Source organism: Canis lupus, chromosome 23, assembly GCF_048164855.1.
Source record: "Canis lupus baileyi chromosome 23, mCanLup2.hap1, whole genome shotgun sequence".
Taxonomy (NCBI): Eukaryota; Metazoa; Chordata; class Mammalia; order Carnivora; family Canidae; genus Canis; species Canis lupus.
In genome coordinates, this window is record NC_132860.1 from 23,311,542 (window position 1) to 23,330,381 (window position 18,840).

At 36.2% G+C, this 18,840-nt stretch overlaps 2 protein-coding genes across 2 annotated transcripts; both read left to right on the forward strand.

Moving 5' to 3' along the window:
* The first annotated feature begins 966 nt into the window (after window positions 1-966).
* Window positions 967-1,914, forward strand: LOC140615285 (olfactory receptor 51L1-like). The gene has a single exon (XM_072795201.1). The coding sequence runs from the start codon at window positions 967-969 to the stop codon at window positions 1,912-1,914; it is 948 nt and encodes a 315-aa protein (XP_072651302.1).
* Window positions 1,915-6,674: 4,760 nt separating this feature from the next.
* LOC140615286 (olfactory receptor 52Z1P-like) lies at window positions 6,675-18,150 on the forward strand. Its single transcript, XM_072795202.1, has 2 exons — window positions 6,675-6,753; window positions 17,192-18,150. Exons 1-2 carry the CDS (start codon window positions 6,675-6,677, stop codon window positions 18,148-18,150), a joined length of 1,038 nt encoding a protein of 345 aa, XP_072651303.1.
* The last annotated feature ends 690 nt before the right edge of the window (window positions 18,151-18,840 follow it).

Here is an 18,840-nt window from a genome sequence, read left to right on the forward strand (position 1 = left end):
CATGAACTTTGTATTCTGTAGCAGAGTAATCTGGTTCACTCTATATTTTGACTTCAGAGGGCAGTTTCTAGGATGGGTGGTATTGTGAGCTCATACTCATTTTTTAAACACTTATTTGTTAAAAATAAATTTATAAACTTAACCAAATAGATCCTCCTTGCAAAAGCACTTAGAAGAACACTTACTTAACTCCACATCGCTTAAATATTTTAAAATTTAAAAAAGACTTAGTTCAGAGATCAGAAGCTATTTAGTGATCATCATGTAACTAGTGTCAGATGACAAATAGAATATTGACTTCCTGGACTCCAGTCTTGTTCTTTGGTCCACACTTTCAAGATGAAGTTAAGAGAGAATAAAGATACAGTAACAATAGAGTCAGTATCATCTCCCCAGTACCCTGGGATTATATTTTGAGAAAGACTCTATTTAATCAGGGATATGAGGCTGTTCTCTCTGCAAAGGTAAGATTTCTATATGGAGGACATTCACACTTTCCTCCTTTAAGCCCTCAATTCCCTTAATGGCCTCAAGAGGGAACATAAGCATAAGAATACTGGAGAGGTTTTTCTACTTACCACCTATCTCCCTAGACTTTAGTCACTGAACTAATTTTAGATTGTCCTCTCCTAGCAACCATACCACACTTCAAGTTAGAAAATGTTAGAAAAATTCAGAGACAACATTTCCATATGATATTTCATATCTTGATTAAAAATAGGGTTATATGTGGAAATTAAGTAGCTGATATGAGTCTCTTATTATGATCTCTCAACTGAAAGTTTACTAGTGTCTTCATGTTTCTCTTTGATGACAGCTTTGAATAGGTGGTGAAGGAAATTTATGTAGTCAACAGCATATGCACAGAATGTGAACTTCATGCCATAAGGATCATGGTGATGGTGTGCTAATCCAGACAGTTTTACTCTAGCCACAAAGACTACTGATTACTTCAAATGATACACCATGGTCTTTTTCAATAGTAGTACCTACAGACCCTTTCTTCTGAGTGGTTTCCCTGGTCTGGAAGACTCACATCCAGTGATTTCCATTTTGTTTTGTGCCCTCTACCTGGTTGCCCTAATGGGGAACATCATCATCCTGGTGGTTATTCGGGTGGAACAGTCACTTCATGCCCCCATGTACTTTTTTCTCTCCATGCTGGCTGCTACTGACCTGGGACTCTGCACTGCCACCCTACCCACCCTGCTCCAGCTTTTCTGGTTTAAAGTTTGTGAAATAGACTTTGATGCCTGCCTCACCCAGATGTTCTTCATTCATGTGTTTTCCTTAATGGAGTCAGGCATCCTCCTCACCATGGCTTTTGACCGCTATGTGGCCATCTCCAACCCACTCAGGTACACTACTATTTTGACTGAGTCCACCACCACCAAGATAGGTGTGGGGCTTCTGCTACGGGCTGTGGCTGTCATCCTCCCAGGACCCTTTCTCATTAAACGACTCAGCTTTTGTAAGGCTAATGTGCTCTCCCACTCATACTGCCTACATCCAGATATCATTAAGCTCTCCTGTTCTGACCACCGAATAAATAGCATCTATGGCCTCATCATCATTCTCATCACCTTTGGAGCAGACTCTGTACTCATCCTCTTCTCTTATTTGAAGATTCTGATCACTGTTCAAGGCATTGCCTCCAAGGAAGAACAATTCAAGGCCCTTAACACTTGTGTGTCCCACATCTGTGCTGTGCTGCTGGTGTATATCCCTATGCTGGGGGTATCCATTATCCATCGCTTTGGGAAACATGTTCCACCCATGGTGCACATTATCATGGGTTATGTATACCTATTGATTCCTCCTGTTCTCAACCCTGTTGTATACTGTGTGAAAACCCAGGGGATACGCACCCGTATTCTGGGTAATCTACTGAAATTACAGCAGAGAGTACTTTAGGATCACATGTATTTCTGGAATAATCCTTATGAAATCAACTTCTAACTTGAGCAAAGAAACATATATCACTAGAAAGAGTAATATGTTCACAATCTATATGTACATATTTGTTTCTCGTATGGAAGTTGTTGAAGACAGTAACAATATCTTATGACTTTTCATTTCCCTCAGGAGGCTCAAGGAAGACAGATTCAAAATAATGTACAAATAAAGGGTCAGTTTTTAATCATCTGTGTTGTCAGAAAGCCCTAGTATCCATGGAAACTAGCAGATTAGTAGGAAGATGTAGGATGCAAATCATAAGGTATTAAGTAGAATCCATGCTATCACTTGACCCTATGCAGTCTACAATGTAGCTTCTTATATCTTCCATAAGTGACTCTTCCATAATATTTTTACTACCTATCTTTGAAGTTATATAATTTTCTCAGCTTTCACTCTTGAGAGTTTTATCTTTAGATACTACTTTACAAATATGTTATCAAATTTTACTATGCACCGAATCAACTTCTTTGACATCTAATGATAGGCTCACATATAAAGCCTAGAAAACGAGGCCAGAAATTAAAGGATTGACTGAATATCTAACATGAACTGGGGTAATGGCATGCCAGGTACTATGCTTTGTCTCACATTTTTATTTTCTAACTAACATTCTCCCAATGTATGATATTATGTTTGAAATTATGTTACTAAATTTGGATAAAAGTAGGCTACTGACTTTTAGTATCTGTTGGGGAGTGTGCTGCTGAGAATATTTGATAGAGGAAGCATGTTTTTCTTTGAACAGTACTCACTTTAAACAGTTTTTGCCTTCAAGTAGTTATTAAAATAATGATAAGAAAGAGAAATAACTGCCTCAGGTGCTTGCATTTGCAGGTTATCCTGCCAAGAATAAGAAGGAGATACTTTATCAGCCAGTAGTTTAATTTCCCAGAGGCTCTAGGGTGTTATATACATTCTTCACTCTCAAGTTTTGCTGATTTCAGTGGTTTTCATGTATATAACGAAGGAAACAGACAAACAATCTAAGAAAATTCTGCAACATTATTCTTACAAAGATTTCTGGACATGAATAGGAAATTCACCGTATTTCTAAATGGTTGTATGGTAAAGTAGAAGCTTATAATTTTAACTCGTTGCCTCATGTATGCCTGTAAACAATCCATTGCCAGCCCTAGACACTCTGTCTAGATGTTCTGGAAAGATAATGGGTATTTCTGCATTGTTATTTTTAGTTTCACATTTTTTTTTTCATTTTCATCCTTTATATCATTCCCAAACTCTGTTTTTGGAACTCAATGCCCTTATCTGACCTGGGAAATTATTTATTTATTTATTTATTTATTTATTTATTTATTTATTTATTTCTGTGGAATATGTAAGTATCTCTTTTATTAAGATGGGGAACAAAAAAAATAAGATGGGGAACATGTATTTTTCACTGAGTATTCATACTAACAAGAAACCCAGCATACGTGTGATCTACAAGATATATGTTGAAAGTATAAAGAAATAAACATATAGTCACAAATTATTTGAGACATAAAACAAAAAGTAGACAAAAAACAAGGTCATAGTCTAAACAGTAAAATTACATAAATCTTATGAGTGATAGAAAAAAACAGTTGCATAGATGATTTTCTTTTGGAGCAACAGGATATTTGTGATTAGACATGATTCTCAGATGAATGGCAAAGGTGATACTGAGACCTATATTTGGTATATAGGAAAATTCTTCATGAATATCATATTATTAAGCCCTAACTTGAAAATTCCTCAGTGAAGAATGCAGCATAGTTTTATATTATCCAGTATTTTCTGATTGATATTTAATAATTTCTTAAATCTTGCAATGAAATATTTCATTGTCAATTGAAGAATTCCATGATGATTTCAGATTGATGTATTAAAACAGATGATCACTAAATCACTTTGAACTAAGAGGGTATGTGATTTCAAAGTTCAGGAGTACCTGAAGGAATAAATATAATTTACTTAAAAATAAAAATATATAGGAGGACAAACTGCATTGATTCATGTCTCCAACCACTGAATGACATCATAATTATTTATCTTCACTAAAGGAATATTCTTATCTTATTGGTATTCTCTAACTATTACAATAAATTGTCTCACATCTCTGGCTCATCAATATTTAATTAGTCAATTTTTGTTTTTTTCCTCAAGTAAACATTTATGCATATACTCCTTTTAAGGATTTATTTATTTATTCGAGAGACAAAGGGAGTGAGCAAGTTGAGGGAGGGGCATAGGGAGAGAATCTTCAAGCCAGCTCCCACTGAGTGCCCTAGTGTGGAGCTTGATCTCACAACCCATGAGATAATGACCTGAGCTGAAGCCAATAGTCCAGTGCTTAACCAATTGAGCCAGCCAGGCACCCCCATAGACCCCTTTTAATTAATAATGTGTATATTTCTTTAATGTTATCATGTATACTCTCCATCAAAACTCATGGCTAGCAATGACAGTTTATATACTCCTGTCCTAATTAAGGTGATATATCCATACACATGAATAGTTATTACTTGACCATTGGCAACTGTTGCCTTGGAATTAGGATTATAGACAGTAACAAGAATGATCAAAGGAAAGAACAAAGAATTATTGGAGTTGCCCATGAATTTTAATTGAAATTTGGGTAATCCAGTAGCAGTCATAATCATCTTTTTCTCTTACTTTCCTCTATAAATTGTATGAAGAATTTGGGAATCTGTGCTAAATCATCTTGGGAATAAAAAATTTATTGTAGTGCCAGCTTTGAGACAGGGGTACCTGACATAGGTGAAATAGATCTGTGGAAGTAGAAGTATCAAAACCCCCAAATAAATCCAAAGACATTTTTCCACTAGGTAAAATTCAGAAATGTTAAAACAAGGAACCTATGCTTGACTTTTATCTTTTAAAACTTAGCTGTGAAAATGTCATTACCTATCTGTGTTGCTATGCACACCAGCAGTATGGACACTTTAAAACTACTGGAGGAGAAAAAAAAAAAAAAAAAAAAACTACTGGAGGGTTTCCATATCAATTTTATAGAACTAGGATGTTTTTGTGACTCTTTACTCAGTTCCAGTGTCAGTAAATTGGAAAGATAAATAGAGATGATGGCAAAGAGAATAAGCCCTCTATGTATTCTAGAGTCAGTGGAGTTTTTAATGATTCAAGGTAAAAGGAGGATTTCTGCAACACTTGTTTCCTAAACTAAGTATGTCAACTCCCCTTTCTTGACTCTCTGCTCTGTTGTGCATCCCTCATGGTACTGAATCTGCATCTCCATAATTATGTTGTTTTCTCATCTTTAATCTACTTGACAAGATGATAGTATTCCTTAAGCCTGCATAAATGCAATGTGAATGGTAAGAACCATTAGGCAATAACAATGGTCCTGAATCTAGTGATTAAATAAGCCCTGAAATTCATATAGTTCAATCTTCATGCAACACTGAAATTCCTACTCCAATATATCTGACAATTTTTCACCAGACTGACTACAAGTATTTTTAGTTTAGAAAGAGCAGAACATAGCACACCATTCCAGACACTCTTAGGAACTCCTTATGAAAGCTTGTGTAGAGCTACCCTAGATACAGCAAAAATCACCCTAGGTATAAATAAGCCCTATGAGAAGGAGGCATGCTGGTCGGAATCAGTTTCCATTCTGACTTCCTTAATTCCAGAAAACTAACTCCTATCTTCAATCACTCTCTCTCCCTATACCCTCCTGTAATGCACATTTGTTAGTTGTCTCTTCAACAGCGTGTCCCCTTCACCCTTACTAATACTACTCCAGACATCCCAGCATGGGGTTTGAATGGGATTGACCACACCTTCAGAGTAGGCTCCAATTATCTTAATATAATCAGCAGATACATTTCACCTCACCACAGTTATCAATTCAAGAAAGACACAGGTCAACTCAGACCAATTTCTGTCACTGGATTCATCTCTGAGATTTCATTTTAAACACTGTACTGGTTCTCTGTTTCCTCTTGGGTATGAAGGAGGACATAAACATTCCTAAGAATTACCTTTGGAACCTTGAAAAGAATACCTGCTAATAATGGAGCCAATGGTAAAGAAGCAAAACTGAGAACTGGAGAAGACAGAGAAAGATTGGGTCCATGTTATGTTCAAACTATTCAAAAACCTTTTTATAAACCTACCTCTTGACTTAAGGAAACTTAAATGCTTCTTGCTAAGTGAAAGAAGCAAGGGGAGGTCAGCTAGAAAGATTGTAGAGTGGGAGGAGCCTAGGCTTTCCTTGTCCCAGGGATACAACCAGATAAAAGTTATATCACTTTAAATAACAGAGAAAATGATTCAAAGACTGGCAGAACAAACACCACAATTAAAGGTTAAAAAAAGGGCACATTAAAAAAATAATGGAAGGGCAAAGATGCAGTTTAGTAATGTAATGGACTTTGGAAGTCTGTGGTGGAGATGGAGCAGGTAACATGGAAAAGGATGGAAATAGACTTTCACACCAGGCAGCCCTCAAAAGGGGAGAATAAATCCTCATAACCTTTGCCTTTGAAAGTGAGGGGGGCAAATATTGTGAGTTCTTAACAACCAGTGACACTTAAAGCCTGGAGTTTTTTTAAAATATGCATGCTGGGTTGTGGAAGAGCCTAGAAGGCATTAGGAAGTGGAATCCCTGCCCTTAAAGACACAGCAAGACAAATAGTGCATGCAAATATAGCATAGAAGCAGCAGTTTGAGAAACACTAGGGGTAGACATGGAGGAGAGTGATTTTTTCATCTCAGAGAGACAGGGGTCATCTGCAGAAAACCCTGCAGAAATAAAGGTGTTGGCAGGTACCATTCCCTCCTCTGTTCTCCAGCATAAACAAGGGTTACCTGAGGACCAGGGCAGTGCTGTCACTTACTCCCTAACTTGCTTGCACCAATATCTGCCCCCTTGTGCTTTAATAGAACAGCCCTTCCCAGTCATGTTCACCTTAGTCCCCATACTGTTTGTCCCCTCCAGGAGACCAGCTCCAGCCCAGACAATACCACATTTCCCAATCTTGCATTTTCCAGAACCTAATTTCTGGTGGTGGCAGGAGCAGTTTTCATTTTGCAAACAGACCACTGCACATCTTGTTAAAACACACCCCATCTTGTCAAGAGACCACACAGTAGCCACAAGAGGCAAAGAAAGCCTCTGCAGACAACTGGGCTGAAAGAAAAAGAGGTCAAGACTCAACAGAGTACATACAACAACATAGGAAACCATTCCTAAAGTGCCAGGCCCTGGAGAACAGGAGACACTGCACTGTAGGACACTCTAGGACCTCTCCTTCATAAGGCTATTATTGTTAAAGAGCAAGGAAGTAGCTGACTTTCTAACACAGAGAAGCAGACACAGAGAGTTAGACAAAATGGGGAGACAGAGAAATATGTCCCAAATGAAAGAATAGGAAAAAACCACAGCAAGCAACCTAAGCAAAACAGATATAAGTTCTTTGCCTCATAGAGAATTTAATGTAATGATCATAAAGATACCAAGAATAGTAGAGAACATCAATAAGACCCTTAACACTGAGTTTAAAAAAATCAGAGTTGAAGAACACAATAAATGAAATTTAAAGTATACTTGATAGGATAGATAGCAGTCTAGATGAAGCAGAGAAAAAAATAATGATCTGGAAGATAGAGTAATGGAAAGAAATCAAGGTGAGCAATAGACAGGAAAGAATATTACGCAAATTGAGAATCATCTTAGGGAACTCAGTGATCCCATTAACTATAATGACATTCATATTATAGGGATCTCAGAAGAAGAATAAAGAGAGAAGGGGATTGAAATTTTATTTGAATAAGTAGTAGCCAAAAACTTCCTTAATCTGAAGAAGGAAACAGATATCCAGATCCAGGAGGCACAGAGATCCCTCCAGAAATTCAACCCAAGGAGGTCCACACCAAGACAAACAGTAACTAACATGGCAAAAAGCAGTGATAAAGGAAGAACTTTTAAAGCAACAAGAGAAAAGAAGACAGTTACATATAAGAGGAAGCCCCATAAGGCTATGAGCAGATATTTCAGCAAAAATTTTGCAGGCCAGAAAGGAGTGGTATAATATATTCAAAGTACTAAAAGGGAAAAAGTCTCCAGCCAAGAATACTCTTCAAAAAGGTTATCATTCAGAATAGAAAGGAAGATTAAGAGTTTCTCAGAAAAACAAAAACTAAAAGAGATCATGACCACTGCACCATCCCAATAAGAAATATTAAACGGGATACTTGAGTGGAAAGAAAAGACCATAAGTGAAAGTATTAAAAGTAAAAAACACAAAATCAGTAAAAATAAGGATTTCTGTACAAATCAGTCGAGGGACTCATAAAATAAAATGATGTAAAATATGATACCATATGACTAGGATGTGGAGAGAGGAATAAAGAATGGATTCAAACTTAAGCAACCATCAATTTACTATAGATTACTATATACATAAGATGGTAACCACAAGTCAAAATCCAGTAATGATTATGCAAAGAACAAAGTGAAAGGAATCTAAGTAGATTACTAAAGAAAGCCAACAAACCATGAAAGAGCAAGAGAAGAATAGATCACCGAAAACCTATAGAAACAATCACAAAATAAGTAACAAAAGGGTAATAAATACAGATATATCCATAATTACTTTGAATGTAAATGAACTAAATTATCCCATCAAAATACATAGGGTAACAAAGTGGATAAAAAACAAGAATCATCTATAGATCATCTATACGCTGCCAACAAGAAATTTATTTCAGACCAAAAGACACCTACAGATTGAAAGGGGATGGAAAAACATTTATCATGCAAATGGATGTCAAAAAAAAAGCATAGGTAGCTATACTTCTTTGGAAAAAAATAGATTTTAAAACAAAGACTGTAATAAGAGACAAAGAAGGACACTAGAACAATAAAGGGAAAATCCAACAAGAGGATATAACAATTGTAAAAATTAATGCACCAAACATGGGAGCACTCAAATACATAAAACAATAACAAACAAAAGAGGATAATTGATAAGAATACAATAATAATATGGAACTTTAACACCCCACTTACAGTTATGGACAGATCATCCAAATAGAAAATAAAGGACATGGTGGCCTTGGTTGAGACACTAGACCAGATAGATTTAATAAACATTTGAGAACATCCCATCCTAAAACAGAAGAATACACATTATTTTCAAGTGCACATAAACGTTCTCAATATAGATCACAAATAAGCCACAAAACATGTCTCAAAATTAAAAAAAAAATTAGGACCATTCGTATTTTCTGACCATAGCCCTATGAAACTAAAAGTCAATTTCAAGAAAGAAACCTGGAAAACTCACAAATATGTGGAGATTAAATAACATGCTACTAAATAAAGAATAGATCAACCAGGAAATAAAAGAAGAAATAAAAATTGCATGGAAAAAAATGAAAATAAAAACACAATAGTCCAAAATCTTTGGGATGCAGCAAAAGTGTTTTTTTTTGTTGTTTTTTTTTTTTCAAGGTCCATGCAGGGAGCCTGATGTGGGACTCGATTCCGGGTCTCCAGGATCACACCCCGGGCAGAAGGTGGCGCCAAACCGCTGGGCCATCAGGGCTGCCCTATTTTTATTTTTTAAAGATTTTATTTATTAAAGACACATGTCATTCATGAAAGATACACAGAGAAAGAGGCAGAGACACAGGCAGAGGGAGAAGCAGCTCCATGCCAGGACTCTGATATGGGATTTTTTTTTTTTTCTTTTTTTTTTTTTTACTTTTTTTTTTTAATTTATTTTTTATTGGTGTTCAATTTACTAACATACAGAATAACCCCCAGTGCCCGTCACCCATTCACTCCCACCCCCCAACAAAAGTGGTTTTAAGAGGGAAGTATATAGCACTGCAGGCCTACCTCAAGAAAAACCTCAAATAAACAACATATCCTCACACCTAAAGAGGCTAGAAAAAAAACAAACAAAGCCCAAATTCAACAAAAGAAAAGAAATCATAAAGATAAGAGCAGAATAAATGATATAGAAACTAAACAAAACAAAGAAACAGGGGTGCTGTGTAGCTTAATTGATTGAGTGTCCAACTCTTGATTTCAGATCAGGTCATGATCTCAGGGTCATAGATTGAGCCCTCTGTCAAGCTCTGTGCTCAGCATGGAATCTGCTTGCCCTTCTCCTACTTTCTTATATAAATAAATAAATAAATAAATAAATAAATAAATAAATAAATAAATTCTTAAAAAAAGAAAGAAAGAAACTTAAAAAATAGATCGATGAAACCAGAAGCTGATTCTTTCAAAAGATCAACAAAGTACATAAATCTTTAGCTGGGTTCATCAAAAACAGTTTTTAAAAATTAATTAATTAATATAAGGAGGCCCCAAATAAAATTACTAATGAAAGAGGAGCAATAATAATCATCACCTCAGAAACATAAAACCTATCAAAACTAAAACAGCAAGAAATAGAAAATCTGGACAAACCAAATTAACAGCAATGAAATTGAATCAGTAGTCAGAAAACACTATCCCCCAAAAAAGTTTAGGAAAAGACAGCTTCCTGGGCAAATCCTACCACACATTTAAAGAAGAGTAATACCTATTGTCAAACTATTCCAAAAATGGAAGAAAAAGGAACACTTCCAAATTATTCTGGGGCCAATCACCTGATAACAAAACCAGATAAAATCATCACAAAAAAAAGAGAACTATAGGCAAATATCTCTCATGAACAGAGATGCAAAAATTCTCAGCAAAATATTAATAAACCAAATTCAACAAAACATTAAAAAAAATCATACGGCACAATTGGGGTGCCTGGGTGGTTCATTCAGTTAAAATATCTGCCTTCAGCTTAGGTCATGATCTCAGAGTCCTGAGATTGAGTCCTGTGTTGGACTTTGCACTCAGAGAGGAATCTGCATCTCCTTCTGCCTGTACCCACCCCCCACTCATTCTCTCTCTCTCTCTCTCTCTCTCTCTCTCTCTGTCTCAAATAAATAAATGAAATCTCTAAAAAAAAAAAATCATGCATCACAATCAAGTGGGATTTATTCCTGGTATGCCAGTGTGGTTCAATATTCTGAAAACAATCAATCAATCAATGTCACATCAATAAGGGAAAGGATAAAAATCATATGATCATTTCAATAGACACAGAAAAAGCATTTGACAAAGTACAACATGCATTTGTAAGAAAAATCATCCACAAAATTGATGTAGAGGGAACATATATCTCAACGTAATAAAGGTCTTGTGTGAAAAAACCACAGCCAACATCATACTCAATGGTGAAAAACTGAAAGCTTTTCCCCTAAGGTCAGAGCAAGACAAGGATTTCCACTCTTACCACTTTTATTCAACACAGTTCTGGAAGTCCTAACCACAAGAATTAGACAATGTAAAGAAATAAAAATCATCCAAATTGACGAGGAAGAAGTGAAACTCTCAGTATTTTCAGATGACATGATACTATATGTAGCAAACCCTACGGACTCCACCAAAACGCTAAAGACTACTCCACTCTTATAACTGGTAAATGAACTCAGTAAAGTCACAGAATACAAAATGTACAGAAATCTGTGGCATTTCTTTTTTTTTCTTTTTTCATTTTTATAAATTTATTTTTTATTGGTGTTCAATTTGCCAACATATAGAATAACACCCAGTGCTCATCCTGTCAAGTGCCCACCTCAGTGCCGGTCACCCAGTCACCTCCACCCCCCGCCCACCTCCTCTTCCACCACCCCTAGTTTGTTTCCCAGAATTAGGAGTCTTTCATGTTCTGTCTCCCTTTCTGATATTTCCCATTCATTTTTTCTCCTTTCCCCTTTATTCCCTTTCACTACCTGCACCCCGACGTTTATAGCGGCAATGTCCACAATAGCCAAATTGTAGAAAAAGCCTCAGTGTCCATCAAAAGATGAATCTGTTGCATTTCTATACATCACTAATGAAGCAGTAGAAAGAGAAATTAAGGAATCAATCCTTTTTACAATTGTGCCAAAAAATAGGAATAAACTTAATGAAAATGGTGAAAGATCTGCCTTCTAAAAACTATGAAATACTGATGAAAGAAATTCCAAGATGCAAAGAAATGGAAAATCATTCCATGCTAAAGGGTTGGAAGAACAAATATTGTTAAAATGTCTATACTACCCAAAGCAATCTATAGTTTTAAAACAATCCCTATCAAAATACAGGAGCATTTTTACAGAACTAGGACAAACAATCCTAAAATTTGTATGGAACCACAAAAGACCTTGAATAGCCATAGCAATCTTAAAAAGGAAAACAAACTGGAGGTACCACAAATTCAGATTTCAAGTTATATTACAAAGCAATAGCAATTAAAACAGCATGGTACTGTTATAAAAATAGACACATAGATGAATATAACAGTTTAGAAAAGCTAGAAATAAACCCACAGTTATATGGTCAATTAATCTTTAACAAAGGAGGAAAGAATATCTAATGGAAAAAAGACAATCTCCTCCACAAATGGTGTTAGGAAAACTGGAGAGCTACATGCAAAAGAATGAAACCAGACCACTTTCCCTCACCATACACAAAAATAAATTCAATTAAAGACCAAAATGTGAGGTTGAAATCACAAAAATCCTTGAAGAAAGAAGAGGCAGTAATTTCTCTAACATTGGCCACCGCAGCATTTTTCCAGATATATGCCCTGATGCAAGGGAAATAAAAGTCAAAATAAACTACTGGAACTACATCGAAATTAAAGAGTTTCAGGCAGCCCCAGTGGCTCAGCGGTTTAGTGCTGCCTTCAGCCCAGGGTGTGATCCTGGAGTCCCAGGATCGAGTCCCATGTCAGGCTCCCTTCATGGAGCCTGCTTCTCCCTCTGCCTGTGTCTCTGCCCCTCTCTCTGTGTGTCTGTCATGAATAAATAAATAAAATCTTTTAAAAAATTAAAAAGTTTTTGCACAGTGAAGGAAACAATAAAACTAAAAGGCAACTTATTGAATAAGAGGACATATTTTCAAATTATGTATCTGATGAAGGGTTAGTACCCACAATATATAAAGAACTGATACAACTTAAAATAATCCAATTTAAAATGGGCAGAAGACATGAACAGATATTTCTCCAAAAAAGACATACAGATGGCCAACAGACACATGAAAAGATGCTCAACATCACTCATCATCAGGGAAATGCAAATCACAACTACAATGAGATATCACCTCACACCTGTCAGAATGGCTAAAATTAAAAGCACACGAAACAAGTACTGGTGAGGGGATATGGAGAAAAAGGAAACATCTTGAACTTTGATAGGAATGCAAACTGGTGCAGTCACTGTGAAGCAGTGTGGAAATTCTTCAAAAAAGAGTAGAACTATCCTAGAATCCATGAATTGCACTAGTGGGTATTTATCCTCCAAATACCAAAAACAAAACAAAAACAAAAACAAAAAAGAACCCCTAATTCAAAGGGATGTATGAGTGTTTATTGCAGCCTAATTTATAATGACCAAATTATGGAAGCAGCTCGAGTATCCATCAATAGATGAATGCATAAGGAAGATGTGAGATATATATGTATAACTCAGCAATAAAATTAATGAAATCTTACCATTCATTATGACGTAAATGGAGCTACAGAGTATAACCCGAAGCAAAATAAGTAAATTAAAGAAACACAAATACCCTATGATCTCACTCATACATGGAATTTAAGTAACAAAACAAATTTAAAAAGAGGGGAAAAAAAAGAAAGATAGAGACAAATCAAGAAACAGACTCTTAATTATGGAGAACCAATGGGGAGGTGGGTGGGAGGATGAATGAAATAGTTTATGGGAATTAAGGGTACACTAATGAGGAAACAGAAAGGAAGGGAAGAAAGGGAGTGAAGTGGATCCAATCCAGAAGGGCACCAATAGGGCATATTTTCAACTGTAGGACGTTGTGGAAAGAATAAAACTATGGAGATGGAACAAGATAAATGGTTGTCAGAAGGCATAGAAGAAAGGAGGGATAAATAGGTGGAACACAAGGGATTTGTAGGGCAGTAAAACTATGGTGTGTGCAATCTTCTTTGTGATTTTAGCCTTTTTCCAGAAAATTGGCTTTGTCTGCCTACCATAGGCACTTGGTTTCCCACCATAGCACCTCTTTCCCTGGGCATAAAGGGAATCTTTGCCCTGGCTTATCTATGGTGACAAATGTATCATAGCAATGTGAGGTGCTAATAATAGGGAGAATAGATTGGGTAAGAAGGATTATATGTGAAACTCTATACTTTCTGATAAACCTCAAATTGCTCCATAAAGCAGTATATGTTAATTTATAAAGCTTCATTTGAGAAATGGGAGTTATTTAAATATACAGTCATGCTTTTCCCTTAGAAAAACCTCAAAATATCTCACTGAGGTACACTTGGTCACATATAAACATGTATTAAAATTGCCTCAATAGTTGGGCTTTGTCATAAAAGATGTCCATGTTCCAGAAGAGTCATTCAGGAAACTTTTTTTTTTTTTTGGTACTCCTTAAAGGGCACTTACTGAACTGGCAAAGATGTGCAGAGATGCTGTGCTGCTCAGAGACTTGGTTTGAGATGGAAAATTATCAAATGCAGTTCAAAATTGGAAAATACAATTTCACAAATATGAAAGATAGGTTTAGTCAGCTAATCCACATACCGATTGTAGGTCTCAGGTGCAAAATAAATCACTTGGCCCTGTAAAATTCCCAAAAGACTTCTTGGCCCAGAGGTTATTCCTGGAGTTCTTGTTGTAAATATCTGTGTACAATAAAGGTATATATATGTATGTATATTTATACACACACAAGCACACATACATTCTCTGAATCCCTATAAGATAGACCTGACATTTTTATCTAACATCTAAGAATATCCATGGGAAATGCTAAGAGGAAATTCAAGATCTGCCTTTGTATATTCCCAGTGGTTTAGAAAAACCATGCATGTAAAAGGTAAGTTAGAATAGTTTCCTGGTTAAAACCGTGGGTGCTGCAATTAGGATCCTTGATTTCAAAACAGGCTTCACATACTGCTTAGTAATGTAATCTTAGGAGAATCCTTGAGTATCTGAGTTGTCTTCTATGTAAAATTAGGATAGTAACATAGTTACTTCATATAGTAGTTGTTACCCTTAACACCCAAGTAAAGTTATTAGAATGGGTTTTAGGAAAATGCTTAGCCCATTGCAACCATTAATATGTATTTCCAATGATTATTTTTACCATTACTGCTATGTTGCCCATCCCTGTGCTGATATGTGATATGTCTTCTATTCAAATATGCTGTTATTTTCTGTGTAGTTATTACACAGCAAAGCTGGGTACTGTAAGAGACAACCAGATAAAAGAAGCAAAGCCATAATCTTACCAGGCTAATAAAATTGTGGTTACACCTCCACATTTTTTATTTTTTTCACCTCCACATTTTTAACAAAGTAACCATTCAAAAAATCCCTCTAAGAGTTGCATTAAAAACCATTTCATCTCTCCCATATGTTTGCCTTTTGATGAGAAATTTTGTCTTTTCTTTCTTATCTCAATGTTATGAGAGAGAGAACAATGTAAGGGAGAATAGAATAAATATATATTAATTCACGTGATAATATGCTCTACTTATTGTGAAGGGCTGGAATAATCTCAAAAAGGTTCCAATTAATAATTAAAGGGTTAATAAATATTTTACAATGCAGTGTAGTTGTCCATCTAAGTGATGGTATGACAGCCCCACCTGAAAAGTGGACCCTTTGTGGATTCTAGATTTTGATAGCTCTTTTTAGTTGAAACAGCATTTATTGCCTATCACTTTGAAACTTCTCAAGATTTGCAGTCAAGAGCATTCATAAACATCCTTGGTGGCTTTGCCAAAAGTACTGCACTTAATTAAAAACTTGACTAGTTGAGTTAATGTTTTATTGACTTGGGAAAAGAATAATTTTATATTGGGGATGCTTTTTAAAGAAAGCTATTGTTATTTTACAATGTTTTGATATGTTATAAGTAAGAACTATTGGGGCACCTGGGTGGCTCAGTGGTTGAATGCCTGCTTCATCTCAGGTCGTGGTCCTGGGGTCCTGACTGAGTTCCACATTGGGTTCCCCACTGGGAGCCTGCTACTCCCTCCGCCTATATCTCTGCCTCTCTGTGTCTCTTATGAATAAATAAATAAAATCTTTTTTTTTTAAGTAAGAACTACTGAAACTTTAAAAAGTTTCTAAAATGTTATTCTTTTTTGGTGAATATGAAAATCGAAATTACTCTGTAAATGGGTCTTTCAATGATAGGTATTGAATAATCATGGTCCTTGACATCTTCAGTGACTGTCTTGTTCTGAAAGAGAACACTCTATACTCTGGATTTTTATTGTCTTCCTTGATTCCATTTCACGATCCTTAAGAGTTAACGCTTTTTAGTATCTGAATGATACTACAACTTTGGCATAGCAGTTTAAATTTCATGTTAACTCAACCATTGTCTTCAAGAATTCAAATGAGAAGCAGATGAGTAAAACTTTTTCTTTACTGTAGCAAAAGTAGGGCAAGAAAACATCTCTCATATCACCAAGATGGGAAACAACAATTGGAGTCTTCATGCTGGTCCATTATGTACAGTTTATTGTCCAACCCATGTCCTCCCCTTCAGTTTGTTTGTCAAAGAATGGAATATTAACCCTCTCCAGACTTCTATGCAGTGTTACAGAGAAAACAACTTTTACTGTATTTAATAAATTATTATGAAGTTAGGCAAAAACTACATACAATACATAGCACCAATCAAAGTTCAAATGACATATACATAAATTATGTGGTTATAACAATTAGTTTACAAAAGCAAGGATTTCAACCCTTATTTTTCTGATACACAATTTATTTTTCCAATTTTAGTATATACGCTGCTGAAGTGAGTACCACAATTTATTTTTCAGAGAGAATAGAACACTCCATAAAAGGGAAGTGGTTTGCCCATAATCATTCAGATTTTTTGGTTTTGTTTGTGTTTTTGTGGTTTTTGTGTGTGCACGGGGCTTGATCTCAAAACCTGAAGATCAAGAGACACATGCACTATCAACTGAGCCAGCCAGACACCTTCATACCTTCATTCAGATACTTAATAACTTTTCTCAGACCATTTTATTCTCCTTCCATTTCACCATGCCAAAATTGATACTTAGGTTTTTAATAGGATGAAGGAATAAATATGTGTTTTCATTTAGTATGTACTTTACCCATTTTCTTTCTATGTTTCATATAACAGACTTGGCTCACCTGTCTGTAAGAATATCCAACTCTACATCTGCTCACTTCACTGCCTTTCTGCTGACTGGAGTCCCAGGATTAGAAGACTTCCAAATCTGGATCTCCATCCCCTTCAGCTTCATGTACCTTTTGGCTGTGATAGGCAATGGTCTGGTTATGACAGTGGTGGCCTGGGACAGAAACCTCCATGAACCCATGTATCTCTTCCTGGCCATGTTGGCACTCAATGATGTTTTCCTTTGTACAGTCACAGTGCCCAAAATGCTTCTCATCTTCTGGCAGGGCCCTTCCCCATCAACGTTTCCTGCATGTCTCACACAGATGTTTTTTGTTCATGCTCTGTTCCTCTCTGAGTCTGCTGTTCTCTTGGCCATGGCTTTTGATCGCTATGTGGCTATCTGTGCACCACTCCATTATGCAACCCTACTTACCGGCTCTCTTATCAGCAAGGTAGGTCTGGCTCTGGTGGCTCGGAGTGTGGCTGTGGTCACCCCTGGTGTCCTCCTCATTCTCCGGTTGCATTTCTGCCGGAGCAATGTCATCCACCATACCTACTGTGAGAACATGGGCATTGCCAAGTTGGCCTGTAATAACATTTCCCTTAATAGCATTTATGGGCTCACTGCTGCACTCCTCACCACAGGGCTAGACTTTGTCCTCATCTCCCTGTCCTACTGTCTAATCCTGAGAACAGTCTTCCAACTACCTTCTAGAGAAGCCCGGACAAAGGCCTTTGGAACATGTGGAGCTCATATATGTGTCATCTTGATATTTTATACTCTAGCCTTCTTTTCCTTCTTTACCCATCGCTTTGGAAATCACATACCCAGGCATGTCCTTATCCTCCTGGCAAACCTCTACTTATTGGTGCCACCTACTATGAACCCTATTGTTTATGGAGTAAAGACAAAAGAGATAAGGATGCGTGTCTTGGGGCTCTGTAACCAACCAAAATGACCCAAGCGCTATGAAGCAACAAGGATTTGGTGAGTACGGGATGGAGGATCAGATTTAAATGTCAAGTGTGAATCAACCTGGGCAAATCTATTCTCTGAATACTTAATCTCGGGATAGAGCTTAAGATATTCACATTTCCAAATGCTGTCTTCCCAACCAGGGTAAACAGGAAGCTAATAGGCAAATGCTCTAGTAACATCAAGGAGTAGCTCAACATATTAAGGTAATAAACAGTGGAATGTTACTGTAACAGCATAGGGGACTTAAATATCCCTTTTGTAATACATAATGCCTCTCTTATGTCAATTTGCTATGGACGATCTTAGCTCAGTTTCCAGCTTCATCATTGCATCCACAGAATCCAGAGTATACAAATAATTTAATAAATATTTGTTATAAATAAATAAATAAATAAATAATAAATATTTGTTAAGTAGATAAATGTATTAACTAATCACATGCTAACTGCTGATAATTTTATGTAAGAAATGACCTAATATGTCTTTATGTATTATATAGAATGTATACTTTAAACACTTCTTTCTTTTCCTCTGAAAAGTATTTCCCTTAGCTTGCAAAAATGTCTGTTTCATAGCTCCTTTAATATCATACTGTAATAAAGATTCTTTTGGTTGCACACAATAGAAAGTTACTTTGGTTAGATTAAGTAAACAAACCAACAACAACAAC

What these genes read in the sequence shown, in the direction of transcription:
- LOC140615285 (XM_072795201.1), top strand. Translation starts at nt 967, where the DNA reads ATGGTCTTTTTCAATAGTAGTACCTACAGACCCTTTCTTCTGAGTGGT.
- LOC140615286 (XM_072795202.1), top strand. Translation starts at nt 6,675, where the DNA reads ATGGAGGAGAGTGATTTTTTCATCTCAGAGAGACAGGGGTCATCTGCA. An exon ending in AGAAATAAAGGTGTTGGCAG is followed by an intron (nt 6,754 to 17,191) that starts GTACCATTCCCT and finishes TTCATATAACAG; the next exon opens with ACTTGGCTCACCTGTCTGTA.